We start from the raw sequence: 18,655 nt of genomic DNA, 5'->3' as shown, positions 1-18,655 counted from the left end.
GCGTGGCTTCTTAGCAAGAGAATGCAGGTGCTAGACTGGCCTCCTGTGTCCCATTAAAAACGTGTGGTGCCTGAATGTCATATATAACAATGGAGACCCCGGACCATTGAGGAGCTGAAAGGTTATATTAAACAAGAGTTGGAAAAAATACACTTTCACAACTATAGCCATTGGTGTCCTCAGTTCCCAAACCATTACTGAACACTGTTAAAAGGAAAGGTGGTGTAACACAGTGGTAAACATGCTCCTGCCCCAACTATTTTGCTACATATTGCAAGCATCAAATTATAATCATATCTTTGCTGTCCAAAAAGAAAACATATATCTCCATTTGTTTCCATTCTTACTTTTCTACATCTTTTGAGCATGGCAGCTGTCTTTTACATTAAGTGAAAATTTCGTGATAAATGGACTAATGGAAATGCACCAAAATTGTTGGAAGAAAATCCTATTTTAATTTTACATTAATTTGCATTGAAAGTAAAGAATGTTTTAGTTGAAACATTAAATATCTTATCTTTGTACTGTTTTCAAGTGAATACAGGTCAAAAATCTTTGCTGCCTCTTTCCCAGGTTTTTTGGAATTTTTGGGGGGTTTATAAAACTAGATAGTTCCATTTTTATTGCTTTCAGCAAATTAATAATTTTATTTTTTTTTAATCAAAATTGAAATTACATAAATGTGTGTGATAAAATCTTTCTCTCTCAGCAACAACAATGGCAGCCATGTTTGCACCAAAAATAAGACATTCAGCCTTAGTAAATCCACAAGATTTTATTTCAATAATCTGTTCCCATTATTTAGAGTAGGCCTTTACAGTTTAAATACAAAATCTTTTGAAGTTGAGTAATTTCTATTCAAATATAATGACTTAATTACATAGTTATTACACAGTAATTAACACAATTAATTACATTTACATTGGACTTACATTCAGTATCCACAGTTTCAAGTCTGTATTTATACTTTTGCTGTATTTTTACAAAAATGTGGGGGAAAAATCCTGCTGGAGTGGATCATTTTTCTTCAAACTAAGACTGTACACAACAGTAACTTTTCACATCAGAACAGAACAGTAAATTTTCAAGTTCAAATCATCATAAAGTATGCCTGTTCTACAAACACAAATGTGCCAATCAAACATTTAGAAATCCAATGAGTGAGGAACAATTAAATGTGTGTGTTTGTTTTGGTGACAATTGATTTCTAAGAGTTAAGGAGGTTAATGGGAGGATGATGATGGTTGTGGTCAGAGGACCCTGCTCCTGATGTCTCAGGTGACATTAGGTGGTTCTGACAGGGACAAAGATTGTTACCACAGAGACCCAACACTTCTGCCCAGGGCCACTGGCGGCTATGAATCATGGGTGGTGTAGTCCGCCGGCAGTGTGTGAGTCAAAATAAAAATAACAGAGGTCTCTCAGGGAAACGCAGAGGAGGGTCAAACCCTCCAACAAATCTCCTGTTGGTAGTGTAGTATATTCATGAACAGCAAATCGCTGTTGTCGGAACAAAACCTCATATCTCCAAAATGGTAACTTTACAGGAGAAGGAAAAAACCTGCTTTACTTCTAATGCAAGTCAATGGAACCAGACATTTTTCCACATCATTTTGGGCTGTGGGACAGGTAGTGTGGAAGTGAGGCAGGAAGTGAGACTGTTTCACTGTCCATCATGGCAACATGGTGAACAGTTAAATCCCACTGTTTTGAAGAAAGTGTGTCCCCATATAATAATAAGAACTGCAAGTACCAAAAATCACACTTTCTGCACACTTTTTTGTGCTTTAACAAAAATATCATGATGATATATGTGTACATCCGTTCAAAGCAGTGTTTAAGTTATGCTCAAAATTGGCTGAAATTGTCACTACCGAAACATTTGGTAAAGTTTTGATAGTGTTTTGATTGTTCAGGTAGTGATAAGGTCCAAGTCAGTTCAAAGTTTGTGTTGCACTTTCAACCAATTGTACAGAATGATCCACATAAGATCTGCACTGGATTTAGATTAGGTATTAATTTAAAGGGGTATTCCAGCCTAAACGGACATTTTGATGTGTTATTTGTCTTCCCACAGCTTGAGTGGTTTCACAGAATTCAACATTTTTGTTCACACTCAGTACACTTTACACAAATACATCATACAACCATTGGCAGCCACTGTGGTGTCAACCAGTTTTGATTGTTACCCATTGATCAAGCCAATGAAATCTTACCTGCACAGAAAAAAAACAGCCCACCCCCAAAAATCTACCTCAAAGCAATACCGTGACATCTGTGTAGGATGCGAATAGACATGTTTACATTAGATATAACAATGGTTACATTGTCATTTTGAATTACATTGAATTAAATTAATTCAGCTATAAAGGAAATTTTTACCAATAGAAAAAAAAGACCAATGTTTTCAACTGACAACCAATGAAAGACCTGCTGATACGGCTTATAATAGCAGTTGTTTATTGTAAACCAAATTCATATTGTGTGTAAAGCATTCTCTCCTAATAGATGTGCTTTTAGGGCTCTCACAGATGGTCTTGCTGCTTTTCTTATGCCTGTTAAATTGTGAAAAACTGCAAACACTTACTGCCTCTCTCTCTCATTTCTAGGAACATGGGTGACATTTGGTGGTCAGGTTTCTGATGAGGTGAGGTGAATTAATGATTGACTAGCCACACATACACATGCCAAACCTGAGATAAAATAGCAATATAAGAGCAGGTAAAAATCAACTAATCATCCCTTATCCACACTGCTAGAATCCAGCGCTGCTGTAGTAACACAGCAAAATGAATCACTGTGGCCTTCTCCTACTAACAATAACTGCCTTCTGCGTGGGCACTTCCTGTTTCTGACATGCACCGGGGCATATGAACAACACCATTAGCCAATCATCCATCACTGAAGCCCCCGTGGCAACAACATTCAGGCAACCCTCACTGTCCCCCGAGGCGGGGTCTGCTGTGGTGTCCAATCACATCACGTTGTTTGTCCAATCATATTATGGAAAGACCAACACACACCCCTCTCATAGCCCCCACCCTTTCTGTCGCCCTTTACTCAGCTGTCGGAGTTAATAATGTCTGGAATTGTTTAACATACGCTTTTGCCTGTGCGGTCAGAACCCACATACCACCCTACAGTCATTGCCCCTCACTGTCTATCAAAGTGACAACCGCACATCAGCTTGTCAGAAAGAGAGAGAGAAAGAACGAGAGAGAGAGAAACAGTGACGGGAGGTCTCTTACAAAAAAGAATTAGAGGGAGAGATTTTCAGTTTGAGAGAGAAAGAGAGAGAAAGAGAACGAGAGGAAAAAAGAAAGAGAATGGGAAAGATGGACAGATGGCTAAATAGTTAGGCCTTGAGTTCAGTTCAGTCATCTGTATCATTCGTTCTGACAAAGCATCGTAAGCGCCGGAACACATGCAGAATGAGCATCTGTGGTTTTAGCTCAAATAAATTTGACTAATTAATGTTACATTAGACATACATCTATTCTTATCCATTGTAATGTGAAGACGTCAGATCACTTTCAGTTAAAACCACAAATATTTTGCATATTTTGCTCTGACACTTGCTAAGCATACATTAATGAACAAAGCAGCTGTATCCTATCCCATTACATTATAGAGTATAGGACATGAAGAACATAAACTCAACACTTTTGAACTTGACTGAACTGAATTGTGCCGAATCAAATCAATTATAGTTACACTGAGTTGAAATGATTTGAAGTGAATTGAAATTAAGTGAATTGCACTGAACTAGAGTTTGATTGAGCTGAAAGATGTTGGTCTAAACTGAGCTGAGTCTAGTTGAGTTGAACTGAAATGAGTCAAGTTAGCTTAAGTTAAGTGGAGCTGAACAGATCCAAGTGGAGTTGAGCTGTGTCAAAGTAAGTTGAACAGAACTGAATCAATTTCAGATTAACAGATGTGAGTTGAACTACCCTGAGCTGTGTGAAGTTGAGTTGAGCTGAGTCAACTAAAGCTGAAATAAACAGAATGAAGTTGAGCTGAGTTGAACAGATCTGAGTTGATTTGTGTGAAGTTGAAGTCAAGTTGAGCTGAATTGAGCAGAGTAAAACTGAGTTGAACTGAGTTGATTGAATTGAGCTAAGTTGAGTTGAGCTAAGTTGAGGATGATTGAGCCGAGTTAACTTGACGCTGAGCTGAACTGCGTTAAGCTGAACTGATCTCAATTGAATTAACTAATTTTATCAATGGATTTTTTTCAAGTTGAGTTTATCTGAATTCAATTGCATTGAGTAGAGGTGAATTCATGGATTGAATTGAGTTCAAATGAACTGAGTTAAAGTGATCTGAGATGAACTGAACTGAACTGAAATGTACAGTTAAAGCCATTTACATTAATCTCACATTAGGACAGGCCTCTACATAAAGAGTAGATGTGTCAGTAGCTTTATCAGGACTGTTCTTATTATGTATATGAAGTGCTGACTGAACAACTGATTTCCAAAGCTAGTAGCAGTGAAATACGTCCTCATAATTTATCATGTATATAATATTCTTGTATGCATAATAATGTGAGTTTGTTCATGTGTAGGTTGCAGAGCAGCTCATGACTATAGCCTATGAGAATGGGGTGAATCTCTTTGATACGGCTGAGGTGTACTCAGGCGGAAAGTGAGTATAACCAAAGCCCCCAGTCTCCATTTTGCCTATTTCATTATAACTTCCATTTCTATCTGACTGTGCTGGATTTAACACTGACTTGTACAGTGCTGATGTAGTCCACTCAAAAATCCCCAGGCATTTAGCAATTGTACCATCTTCAGCATGAAAGTCAAGGACCTGAAACCTGTCGTTTAGCTCCCATGTGTTTTAATAGATGACCTCACGAAGAATGAAAACTCAAATCTTGGATTTCATACAAATAAAGAAAAGTAAGAAAAGTAAACCATGTTGAGCACTAACCTTAACCAGTTCTTTCTCTGTTCTGCATAGTCAAATCATAATTTCATTTACTGGTTCACTGTAGTGGATTAAAAATGTCCCGCTGCTTCTGAAGTGGTGACCCAGACCATTCAAAAATCTCAAGGCTGTTTTATGATAGAACAAGCATCACAGCCAGAGTGCCTAAACCTAGATTAATTACAGCCAGAGTGCACAGCTTCAGTAAGTAAACCTATCACAGCTTGAGTATGTAAACCTAGATTAATCACAGCTTGACTATGTAAACCTGGATTAATCACTGTCTGAGTATTTAAACCTGGATTATTGCAACCTTATTATGTAAACATGGATTAATCACAGACTGAATATCTAAACCTGCATTACTTACAGCCTGAGACTAAACCTGGATTTATCACAGTGTGAATGTGTAACCGTGGGTTAATCATAACCATAGTATGTAAACCTAGATTAATTACAGTCTAAGAATTTCAACCTAGATTACCATAGTCTGAGTATGTAAATTTAGATTAATCACAGTTTGAATATCTAAACCTGAATGAGTCTTAGCCTTAATATTTAAACTGGATTAATTCTAGTCTGAGTGCTTATATCTAGATTAATAGTCATAGTCAAATGAAACAATATGTCATTCAGGTCCTGCTTGAGAGCGTAACAATGCTGGAGTTGAAAGTCCTGCATACTGCAGTCACAGAGTGGAATTACCACAGCAAACTGAGCCTGAGTACCACACCTGCATTTCAGAACGGAGCTAAATCCGATTATACTTATCTCCCAACTAATGTGCAAGCGCACACACCTTTCACTGCAAGTTTCAAACTTTACAGTGGTTCTTAGAAAATGAATACGCAATGTCGGAATGTCAAGCCTCTGACAGCACAGCTGCAGATATTTTCAGCACAATGTCATAAATATAAATGTGATTTGCACTTTTCTGAGAGGTTCACAAAGGTTCATTTCTGTTGAACACACACATACACATACACACACACATACACCCACAGCACAATTCACACACACACACACACACACACACACACACACACACACACACACACGTTAACATGCACACATACACAGATGCATACACACTCTTAAATATACACACATACACACACCCACAGCACAACTCACACACACACACACACAAACTTTAACAAGCACACATACACACATGCACACTCTTAAACATGCCCACCTACATACACAACACACACAACAAACAAACACACACACATACACAAGACACACACACAACAAAAATACACACACAACACATTCACACAACACACTCACAAAACACACTCACACATACACACACAGGCAGAAACAATTCACTTTCACTTAAGTTAACTAGGTAACTCCAAACTTCAAAGAACTAGATCGTTATAGACAGAAGTGTAAATGGACTTTACTCTTTTTTAAATGAAAACATGTCCTAAAATGTCTGTTTCTGGATTTTCAAATTCAACTTCACACTAAAAGTGTCCTTTCCTGATAAACAGCGTAGTCAAATATCTATTTGGAGTTACACTATGATGAGGATAAACATACAGTAAATTTCACTGTATTGTCACATGTTTAAACAGGAAAGTAAGTCAGAAACACCTCCATGTACTAATAAGTACTAATAGAGCCTAAAATGACAGCACAAAATACATGGATAATTTGTATTACCTAGTACTTACCTACCACACATTTACCTGGTTAACACCTAGAACATATGGAACTGTAAAAGTAGGTGTAACTGAACAAGTTTATGAGTTTTAATTTCTGTGTTCTCATCTCTGCAGAGCTGAAATCATCCTCGGAAACATCATCAAGAAGAAATGCTGGAGGTACGGAACCACTTGGGAGCGTGTTTGTGTGTGTGTGTGTGTGTGCGTGTGTGTGTGTGTGTGTGAGAGAGAGAGAGAGAGAGAGAGATAGACTGACAGACGGAGGGTTGAATTAAAATAACATCACTTATTGCTAAAAAAATATCCATAACTAAGCTAGTTACATCGAAGCGATCAGTTACCATGGCGATGTGGAAAGTTCCATAAAGTATGCAGCTGGAGATTTTTGGTTGGGGAGTGTGTGTGGGAGGGAATTTTACAAAGGAATACACAATTCTGCAGCTTGAATCTGAATACAGACTGTTTGATTTGAGATGTGTGAGGCTGTAGCTGACTGAATGCCTCTACTGTTTGTGTGTTGTTTCTTTTCCAGGAGATCCAGTCTAGTCATCACTACCAAACTTTACTGGGGAGGAAAGTAAGTAAATGAGCATGTCATACATGTAGATTCGTAAACATCCAAACCACTAAGAGAACAGACCTGAATGCTTCCTCTTGATGACAGGGCCAACATGGCCCACCAGAATTACAGTAAAAATACTCAAAATTTGTGACTGCAGGAGGTACAGATGGGCGACAAAGAAGGATAAGTAAGTGTAGAAACAATGTGTAGGATGCTCCTCAGGTGACTGAGAATGTCAACGCAGTCTGTGATTAAACAGTATCAGCAAGAACAGCCCATCCATAGCTACATAAATAAGGATATTCTAATCAGGCTGCAGTGCATAAGCCCCTCATTACAAAGACACATTTATATTTGAGAGCTCAGTAGAGTAAAAAGCCACAGGCACTGATCTACAGAGATGTGATAAAAAGATTCTTCACCACATTCTCCACACGTGGGACTGACTAGAAAGCTGCACAGGAATGTGTATCACAGCATTCCAGGGGGTTACTATTTATTTTTTCCCACAGTGACAATGATAATGGTGATAAACTTTACAGCATCCCTGTGGGAAACGTAATGAATTGTCTATTAACACCACATGAACAGTAATGAAATTCCCACTTTTAGATTTTACAGCAGCTAAGGTCAAGTCATTCCCTCACCCCAAGTAATCCACCATTACCCATTAATGATGTTGGGTAATGCAGGGGTGGAATAATTTTGGGTCAAATGGGGACGGGTTGGAAATGGTGTTGGAGATCAGAGACAGGCTGGGTACAGGGTAACTCTCTAGTACAGGTCTGAATGGCTTGTCCAGTAGCTGTTATGCTGTGGAGACATTTTGCTGGTACGATTTGGGTCCAGTTGTCCCCTTAGAAGTGTTGCTACAAATCAGTGCATTGTTATTCTGACTGATCACCTTTATCCTCTGATGGAACATATGTCATGTGGGAGGGGTCTCTTCCAGGATGACCCCATCTACAGGGCACAAGGCTCCAGCACCAACATCAAAACAACAACTGATGGAATATCTTTTGCGAGAATGAGCTTTCATATCTCCAGCACAGTTCCAGAGACTTCTAGAATCTATTCCATTTTCTGGCAGCTTATAATACCTTATTAAGACACTTTGTGTTGATTTTTCTTATAGTCCATCTGTTTTTGCACAGTAGCAGAATATAAACAATAAAAAAGCCTGATCATTTTACTTTGTTACTAATGAATGCATAAGTTAGTGACTAGTATTATAATGATTCTAATTTATTCTAACATTATAAAATTGACAGACCACCAACTGCAGATCAATGCATCAATACATTCCTTCACCCAGTATTTGCCTTTTGTATCTAATGAATCCATTACATCTAATGTCCATGTTGACAACTGCCTGTAGATCTGCACTCTTACCACCAACAAGTTTGGCATTTGTGGGCACAATTCCATTCTTTTTTATTCAGTTCAGTTTTCATTTAGGCAATAAAATATGATGTAGCTGAACTGTCCACTTGAACAGTTATCAATATTTCAGTTTTACAAATGATTAGTTTCATTTGAGCTCACAATTCATTTGTGTGTGTGTGTGTGTGTGTGTGCAACAGGAACAGTAGTCATCTGTTTAGCTCAATGTTAGGATCAGGGGCTGTGCAGAAACATTCTATCTTCAGTCTTAAGTTAAGAACTGACAAGGTCAAGATAAGATTTTTTACACATTTGTATTACAGAAGTAAATCTTATTTTAATTTATATCTTATCTCAAGTTAAGTGTCACATATCCCTCCAGCCAGGACTCCAATTCCCAGAACCCCCTGGTTGATCAAGTGAAGTCTAGGCTACTTGGTTCCACCTATCAGAGATCAGCTTCATCTGAGTATTCATGTTTTTCACCTGTATATTTGATCGTGTGGCTGTAACCAGTAACCAAAGTGTTAGCTTATAGACCTGGACCTTAGGCTTAGTTAGTAGGAAGGTATTGCATCTTCTACCAAACTATTGAGTGTTCTTGTCCATGTTTTGATTTATTCCTTGTGTATCTGACCGTTTGATTGTATCTATCGACTTTGCCCTTTGCCTGTTCCCTTTTGGGACTCTGCTGCCTGGCCTCAGGTTTGTATATGGTTTGTTCATTCTGGATCTGACCTTCACCTGTTTTTTGGCCTTGATTGTGGATAAACAAGTAAAGCCTCTTGTTCACCTTTGATGGTTTGGCTTGTAATCTCCATTCTAGTTCATACCAAAGGTGTTTGATGGGGTTGAGGTCAGGGCTCTGTGTGTGCCAATCAAGTTCTTCCACACCAAACTCACCCACCCTTCTAAAAAGAAAATGTATTTAAGTATTAAGTATACTTCATTTGAAAAGTACATGCTTTTAGTGTTCATATATGCTTAAATACATACTAAATGTATTATTTTGGAACAACATGACAGCTTAAGTGTATTTAAATTGCAATTGTTATGTTTAAATATACCTTAAAAGCATTAGGTTGTCCTTTTGAGTGCTTTTTTCGGACAACTTCAGTTAACTTAAGTAGATTTAAAGGTGTGATTTTAAACACAATTGTTATTACACTTGGAATACATTATAAATGTGTTTCTTTATGTACTGCATGCATGTCCATGCTACTTTATTTATAATATACTGCAAGTAAAATAAACTTAAGTGTACTATGAATTCTATTTTATTATCACTAAATATATGTATTTACTTAATAAATAATGCATTTAAGTGCACTTTAATGCAATGCATATTTAAGTGTAGATTGCTATGGAACATTTAAATTCAGTTATATTTAAGTGATGCCCTAATGTGCTTTTCTGTTATAAACTGGAAAAACATATTTTACAATTTCACTGAATTATTCATTATTACCACACAAATGTATACTTACACTTACTATATTATTTTTAAATACACCACTGAACATACTATACATGCACTAACTTGCTACTTAATTTGAATTATACTTCCACTAAAATGTAGACATACAGTGATATTTACACATTTATTGTGTAACAGGGAGCGAAGAGGCGGATGCAAGTGCTGAGATAAGCGAGATTTATTATTGACCTGTTCCGAAATTCAAAGAATACAAAAATATAGTAGGCGACAAAAGGGCTATATATGCATGCACACATGAAAAATGTTTTATAAATTGTTTTTGTTAACAAACTGTCAGGCAAACCCATAATACATATACTGTTACATACTTTCCAAGGCTGGAACTATTTTATCACTGATCATAGCTCTGTTTTTGGGAGACTTCAAGAAGCATTTTCAGCATCTATCAGACTCTTTAACACAACAAATATACAACAACGGACTGAATTCTGAAGTAAGGAATGAAGGAAGTGATTACTAACAAAGTTTCTGTATTGTAGGTTTTTCTATCTAATTGCCTTTGTAAGGCACAAGAGCTCTCTTACACAGCTGAGGAAGAATGTGCTCAATCCAGCTGAAAGTGCTGCAACCTCTACTGTGTTAAGCAACTGATCTATCAGTTAATGATTGTCACTTTAGAGCTGGATAGCAGAAAGGTTGAGTAATGTTTATGCACTTTATGAGTTTTATTAGAGATCTCTTCTCTAAAAGCATAAATAAAATAACCATTTTTGTAGTAAAGACCGCTGAAACTCACAATTTCTAGTGACTGATTTACGGGTGTGGATTCCAGGTCAGGAGCTGTTATGTCAGAGTCTGTGTCTGTATCATAAAGTGGTGGTGTTGTGTTAGGGTGTTTTCTTTTTTTGAGATCTTCTTTAAGAACCTCATCCTTGTGCTTGGCTGCCTTTTATGTCAGTACCTGATCAGAAAAGAAAGAAACAGGGGCTGTTGTAGGATTACAGGGACAAAGTCACTTTAAAAATGTAATTCTGCCATTACAAACTATAAAAACAGCCGAAGTGTTTACTACACAGTGAATATTACAGTTTACTAACTGCTGTGCATAATACATTGACAAGACACACATCACCATGTTGCCCTTGCATCACTTTCAAACAGTACTAGCCAAAACACTGTGATAAATACTGGTCCCCAAGTGTCAGCATTCTTACAGTATTTACTAATGTGTTTTATAGCTTTTTGAAACTGATTTACCAAATTTCAAAGTAATGTAAAAAAATCTTAATCTGGTAACCTTTTGGACAAAAAGTGATAGCATGACATAAGTGTCCACCAGTGCGTATTTTTTCCCCCACACAAATTACTTTACAGCAGTTTATAAACTCAATACAGTTGCCTTTTAATGCTTGTCTAGTGTTCCCAAAAACAAAAACAAGCTGTTAAGGACCACCACTGCCCAACTGTTAACCAGAATAGGTGGTGTTTCATCTCAGTATAGCAGTGACACTGACATAGTAGTGTGTGTGATTCTCGTGGTTTTTTCCTTTGGTTTTTTAAGTTAAAAATAAACATTTACGACCGTAGCCTAAAGCTAAAAACGTGGACTCTTATTTTAATTTTGTGTTGAGAGAACATTTTCTGAAGTATGTGTGCTACTTCTTTACTGTTCCAGCATCATATAATGTCATAACATTGTTTTTATATGGCATACATAAAAGAACTTACCTAACAGGTTAGAAGTGCTCTGCTCCTCCAATGCAGCTCCGCAAAGTTCTTCTGCGCTCCCACAACAAGGCTGCATGTTAATTGCCTGGTTTGATTTAAAACTTCGAGCGCAAAGCCTTGAAACCAAAAGCGCCAAAATAGCAAATGTAGGTGATGTAATCCATCAACAGGTTGCAGAAGAGAAAAAATTCTGTTGCAAAATTACAAGATGGAACATTGTGCAAAGTCCTGAGTCTCGTAGTTTATGAATTGGTTGATGAAAAAAGTGCTGCATGGTGGTGAAGGAGCTTGTTAAGTCAAGAAGGCAACTCTGTAAAGATATTCAGCTACACATTTCACCCAACTTCATGCATGAAGTGTCTGAGTCAAATGATGTCTATGCAATACATGCAAAATGCAGAAAACGAGCAAAGATAAAACATATGCCACTCCACTCCCTAATAATGTCGAGAGAGACTGAAAAGACTTCATAGGTCTAAAATGGGACTTTTGTCACACTTAAAAGAAACAGGTAATATAACTTTGAAGGATCCAGAGAGCAGAGGTCTAGGGTGTTTTTACTTATATGTAGCCCAAACTCTGTTGCTCGCCCATAAATCAGGAGATGCAGGTGAAAAAAAGGGAAAAAAAACTTGTAGAGACAGTCCGTTAAACATTTTTATTACATTTTATTTATTTTTAAGTTCATGCATGAAATAATGTATGGTTATTTTGTGAAATAAAACAATTTTTGTTGCATTTAAAAGGCCTGTTAAAGGACTATAATCAAATGCTTATGAGCTTTACCTTGAGATTTTTATAATGTGAGAAAATGTTTTTGTTTTGTTTTGTTTTAATTTGTTCTACATTTATGTGCTAATAAATCAATGATAAATATCACTTTGGTTCCATTATTTTTAAGCACACATTAATTATACTTTGTTCATGTTTAAAGGATGACAAAGTACAATTTAAACTACAATACATAATACAATAATGCAATACTTTAAACTACAATGATAAGTTAACATGATAACCATGTGAATTTTATGATTAAGTAAGCATATTTTTTACAAAGCATGGATAATCTAAAGATTATGTGAAAGAAATACACTTTATTGCCTAAATTTGGTTAGACATAAATTAATCTTAAGTCAATTTGACAGTTTTTGAAATATGTTTTAGTATGTGAATGAAATGCTTTCACTCAAGCGTACTTCCTAAGTTGTACTAAAGCATACATTAAATCAAAAATTCTATTTTATATAATACACTTAAATAGCATGACAATGCATATATATTTTTGGTTAAGTGTGCTTTAGTATGTGAATAAATACATTTATTAAAGTGTACTTCCTAAGTTGTACTAAAGTATATTTTAAAAGGAATTTCTTAAAATATACTTTTTTTAATAAATTTAAGTTGACATGAAAATTAGATATGCTTTTGTTTAGGTGTACTTTTGTATGAGAAAAAATATATCAATTGAATTGTATTTGTGAAGTTGTATTCAAACATACTTTAAAATACTTTTCTTTAAAATATACTTTTAAATAATGCACTTCAGTTGTCATAACAAATAAATATACTTTTAAGACAAGTATGTTTGGAAGTGCATGTGCTCTAAGTTATTTCCAACACATTAAAGTATACTTTTAAATGTATTTCATCTAAATATATTTTGTAGAATACAGAAAAAGTATATTTAATGTGTATTTTTACAAAGAACATGAAAAGAAAAATGTATTATTAGTGTTTACACAATCTGAATATACTTCTAGAGTTCTTAAGTATACTTCCCTTTCACAAGGGCAGCCATGCCTTTATGGACCTTGCTTTGTGCACTGAAGCAGAGTCATGCTGGAACAGAAAAGGGCCTTCCCCAAAATGTTACCACAGAGTTGGAAGTACAGAACTGTCTAAAATGTTTCAGTATGCTGAAGCATTAAGAGTTCCTTTCCCTGGAACTAAGGGATCTAGGCCAACCCCTGAAAACAACCCCATAGCATTATCCCTCCTCCACCAAAGTTTACAGGTGGCACAATGCAGCCAGGCAGGAAATGTTCTCCTGCCATTGGCCAAACCCAGACCTGTCCGTCAGACTGCCATATAGAGAAGTGTGATTCATCACTCCACAGAATATGTTTCCACTGCTCCAGGGTCCAGTGGTAGCATGCTTTACAACACTCCCTCTGACGCTTGGCATTGTGCTTGGTGAAGTAAGGCTTGCATGCAGTTGCTTGGCCATGGAAGCCCATACCACAAAGCTCCCAGTGCACAGTGTTTATGCTGATGTCATTTTATTTATTTATTTAAATTGATAGCTTTGTCTTCTGGCTCAGCTCTCTCTTCACCGTGACGGACTGGTATAGGGTCCGCATTACTGCAAACGCCGCACCAGTCCATCATGGTGAAGAGAGAGCTGAGCCATAAGACAAAGCTATCAATTTACAGGTCAATCTACGTTCCGACTCTCACCTATGGTCACAAGCTTTGGGTAGTGACTGAAAGAACGAGATCGCGGATACAAGGGGCCAAAGTAAGCTTTCTCTGCAGAGTCGCTGGGCTCTCCCTTAGAGATAGGGTGAGAAGCTCGGCAATTCGGGAGAGGCTCGGAGTAGAGCCACTGCTCCTCCACGTTGAGAGAAGCCAGTTGAGGTGGTTCGGGCACCTGGTAATGATGGCCTCTGGACGCCTCCCCAGGTAGGTGTTTTAGACATGTCCGATGGGGAGGAGACCCCAGGGAAGACCCAGAACACGTTGGAGGGATTATATCTCTCAAATGTCTTGGGAACGCCTCTGTATCCCTCCGGAAGAGCTGGAGGAGGTGGCAGGGGAGAGGGAGGCCCGGGCCTCTCTGCTTAGGCTGCTGCCCCCGCGACCCGGACTCGGATAAGCAGATGACAATGGATGGATGGATGGATGAGTCTCCAAGTATTTTTACAGATCCCTATGAAAAAAGGGTTATATTTATTTATTTATTTGAAAACCAAAAACAGAACAGCAAGATTTGCTTGTGGTCGCTAAGTTTAAAGTTATGGGTGGGTAATCTCTTGCACAGCAGCACTGAGCTGTGATCATCCGTAGGTCAATGGAAACCACAAAGACAGGAATACAGGCTTGTCTGTGTGTGAATTGACCTGCTGTGGGAGGGCAGAGATGCTAATCTATATGCATTAGCTGCTAAGCTGACGATCGATTAGATCCAACAGAGTTAGAGCGGCTCCTCCATTCAGAGCAGACACACGGCAGAAACAAAGAAAAAGCCAAGACCAGGCACATGCTTCTGAACCCACTAACTCTGTCTTACAACTGGTGAAGACAAAAATATGCAACTACCAAATGTGTAGCTCTCTAGTTTCCAACAGCTGAAAACAGTGCAGTCCTTTTCGTGCTATCATTGGCACTAAATTATGATACATATGATTCATAGTTGTATGAAAAAGTATGTGCACCCCTGCACAACTGACATATTTTGTTGGTTCTTGAAGTGGAAGGACTAAACTGAGACTGCAAATGTGAATGCACAGTTGCTTCATATTGAATTTACTTAAAATAAAATGAAATAAAATAGTAATTGTGACATGTGAAAAAGTTTGGCTACCCTAAGTCATTACTTAGTAATACACCCTTTGGCAGATATCGCAGCTTGCAAATGCTTTTTGTAGCCAGCTAGGAACCTTTCTATACTTGTTGTAGGAATTATCACCCACTCTTCCTTGTAAAACACTTCTAGTTCTGCATTAGTCTTGGGCCATCTTGCATACACAGCATGTCTGAGATCTACCCACAGATTGTAAGTGATGTCAGAGGACTGTGGAAGCCTTTCTAAAAGCTATAGCGTGGATTTTGAGGTATGTTCTCAATGATTGTCCCGTTGTAAAAGTATGTGACTTCCTTTGTCACATTTGCTTTCAAATTTGCTAATATTTGGTGGAATCCATTTTTCCATCTACTCATTCAATATGTCCAGTACAACTGGCTGTACAGCTACAGCCAGCGGTGGACGAGGTACACAAATCATGTGCTTGAGTTAAAGTTGAGATACCCAAGGTAAAATATTACTCCAGTAAAAGTAGAAGTCCTCCCTTTAGACCTTCATTTGAGTAAAAGTACAAAAGTGAAATGTACTTAAGTATAGAAAGTAAAAGTACTAAAAGATTAATTAACTTAATGCAACTTAGTTACAAGTTTAAGTTTAATAAAAGCTTGTTTTAAGCACAGCTTCACAGATGAGTTTTCCTTTACTATATTGTGTCTATAGGTCTCTGTTCATAAACATTAACTAGCAAATCAACTTTACTATAAAATGAAATAATGTTTGTATAAATTCAGACTAAAGATACATGCCAGTCACAACTTGTGTTGCATATGTGTACATATTTCTATATTGTGCTGTATTTACACATAGTTAGGTTAGTTCCATCATTTGTGTAGGAATAGACATTCCAAAAGTTTTGGGCTGCTGCACTGACATTGAACTGTATCCGTATTTGTTCAACAGGTCAAAACAAGCTCAAAATAAAGTGTGCACTGTGCCCTGATTGGTGTTCTTGCTACACGCCCCTTTTGTTTTGACATGTTATGTTTTTATACACATATAAGCCAAAAGGAACAACAGATTTCGCACAATGTAGTGGAGAGAAAGGAAAGATATTAGACTTTGAAATGTAGTGGAGTGAAAGTAAAAAGTCGCACAAAATGGAAATACCGGCTGCTTCTTTTTTGTCAAGAAACAAAAAAACTACAACAATTCAATTCCTTATTTCTGAAAATTGCTAATATAGCTAATTTACCATAAGCTACCAGAACAGAGAAAAAAACAGTGTCCAAATTTGTTTACCAAACAGCTTTTTGTGGCCAGAGTAGGTCATTGCCTACTCTTCTTCATTTGCTAGAGTGAGACAGCCAAGATGGCCAGTAAATTGACAACTGGAGAAACCTTTTATGTTAAATTTGATGATTATGACAGCTTATATACTACAGACTAATGCTAGTATTTTGCACGGCCCAGCTGCTCAGATATTTACAATATCTTGAAGTGTTCTGCTGCATACTCATCACATGCTCTTTTGCCTTCTTGGCACTGCCTTTTGTTTTTTTGCTTTTTGCCACTATTATTTATCTGCATGCTTTGTGTATGAAATTGCTGCCTGTTGTGTCAACCGGTACCGAATTCATACTGCTGCACTGAATTTGTGACTAATCTCTATTTATTCTTCAAGGCTCAATTTTCAATATCCACTCATCAGTTAGCTGGCAAGCTGACAAACCAGGCCACAGAGAACAATTACTTCACATTTATACACTCAACCAACAGAGGAGGATGGGTTCTGAGTCTTGGTTCCTCTCAAGTTTTCTTGCTGGGAGTTCTTTCTTGCCACTGTCACCACTGGCTTGCTCATGGGGGCTTGGACCCAGATTTTCTTTCTGTAAAGCTGCTTTGTGACAACATCTATTGTAAAAAGCACAATATAAATAAACTTTGCTTGCTTGCTCCTTTATGTGTATCCAAACGGTTGACTGCATATATGTAGACTTCACACATTAACACCTGATCTAAAAGAGCTGAGAGTGAGTAGAGGTTCAAGATGAACAGCCATGTTGTTAATGGTTAAAAAGCTATGGTGGTTAAAAGCTATTTTGTATTTAAAATTTTTTACATATGTAATTTTTTCACTGATGTCCACTTATAATATTTGTGTGGTTTTATGTACCAAAAATGGTCTTAATTAGTTTTACATGACTATTTTGCAACCTATTTTTATGTGTTAAAATCAGACAGGCTTTTTCTGTGACTGCACCTTTAAGGCTGATATATGTAAATTACACTGTTCTGAGTGGCGCACTGCATTGTGTCTTTCTCCAAAAGCAGTCTGGGCTGAAACACTCCTTATCACTTCAAAGTGAATGGGAGAACCTAAACTGCTGTAGGCCGACTCGGCAGAGAATATTTAAATGTGCTGCTTTTCATGACATCACAAGAGCAATGAAGTCAAGGAAAAAGTTTTTTTCATAACGTAAGCCCCTTAGAGAGGGAGAGAGACAGTGTTACACTTATAATGACAGACAGTTTTAAGGGACAGAGTTAAAGAATGAGGTAGAGAGAGCCAGAGAGCATGAGAGTTAGAGAGAGAGAGAGAGAGAGAGACAGTGAGAGAAAGTTAAAGAGAGAGACAGCAAGAGGGAGTGGACAGAGTAAGAGAGAACAGAGAAAAACAAACAGATAGAGACAGTGACAGAAAAAGAGTAAGACAGAAAGATTTAATGAGAGAGGAGTGAGAGAGAGAGATAGTGAGCGTTAAAGACAGAGGACGAGAGAGAGCCAGTGAGCATTTGAGTTACAGAGAGTTAAGGAGAGAGAGAGAGACACTGAGAGACAAAGAGGAAGAGAGAGATAGAGAGAGCTTGTCGTATGTCTTTCCACTGCTCGCTAATCTTAAATGCAGCTTACTTGGTAGAATCCAAAAGCAAGAGGTTTAATAATGTGATGCCTGGAGGTCTGAAATCGCTCAACACTTATATTTGCCTGTCTCACCGCTCTCTCTCTCTCTTTCTCTCTCTCTCTCTCTCTCTCTCTCTCTCTCTCTCCCCAGAGCAGAAACTGAAAGAGGCCTTTCGAGGAAGCACATTATTGAAGGTAGCTTTTCTATTTCTCTCCTAAGTGGGTTTTAGTACTGCATAGTGCAGAATCTTTGGTTAGTTCTGCCTGCTGTGCTCCATTCAACCTGATTGATAATCTACTTCTCTGTAGCCCTGCTCATATTCATACTGGCATACTCTCTTACGTTCTGCTGGCTCATCCCCAAAATCCACCATTTCCAGCAGAGTCAGTGATGAGTCAGTGATAAATGGGGAGTGGTCACCTCGCACTCTTCGGAAGTCAACAACCATCTCCATAGTTTTGTCCACACTAGTCTGTTAGCTGCTACACCTCCTCTCTGTACGCTG

At 37.6% G+C, this 18,655-nt stretch overlaps 1 protein-coding gene across 3 annotated transcripts in view; it reads left to right on the top strand.

Annotated features, from left to right (window-relative positions):
• kcnab1b (potassium voltage-gated channel, shaker-related subfamily, beta member 1 b) overlaps positions 1-18,655 on the top strand; it is a 106,539-nt gene that overhangs the window by 48,601 nt on the left and 39,283 nt on the right. For all 3 annotated transcript variants that reach the window (XM_037531251.1, XM_037531252.1, XM_017699200.2), the window contains 5 exons: positions 2,610-2,647; positions 4,568-4,647; positions 6,729-6,773; positions 7,147-7,191; positions 18,301-18,344. In XM_037531251.1, coding sequence (XP_037387148.1) covers positions 2,610-2,647; positions 4,568-4,647; positions 6,729-6,773; positions 7,147-7,191; positions 18,301-18,344 — 252 coding nt within the window. The remainder of the gene's footprint in view (positions 1-2,609; positions 2,648-4,567; positions 4,648-6,728; positions 6,774-7,146; positions 7,192-18,300; positions 18,345-18,655) is intronic.

The sequence above is a fragment of the Pygocentrus nattereri genome, chromosome 19, assembly GCF_015220715.1.
Source record: "Pygocentrus nattereri isolate fPygNat1 chromosome 19, fPygNat1.pri, whole genome shotgun sequence".
Lineage (NCBI taxonomy): Eukaryota > Metazoa > Chordata > Actinopteri > Characiformes > Serrasalmidae > Pygocentrus > Pygocentrus nattereri.
This window is presented reverse-complemented; position numbering and strand designations above follow the sequence as displayed.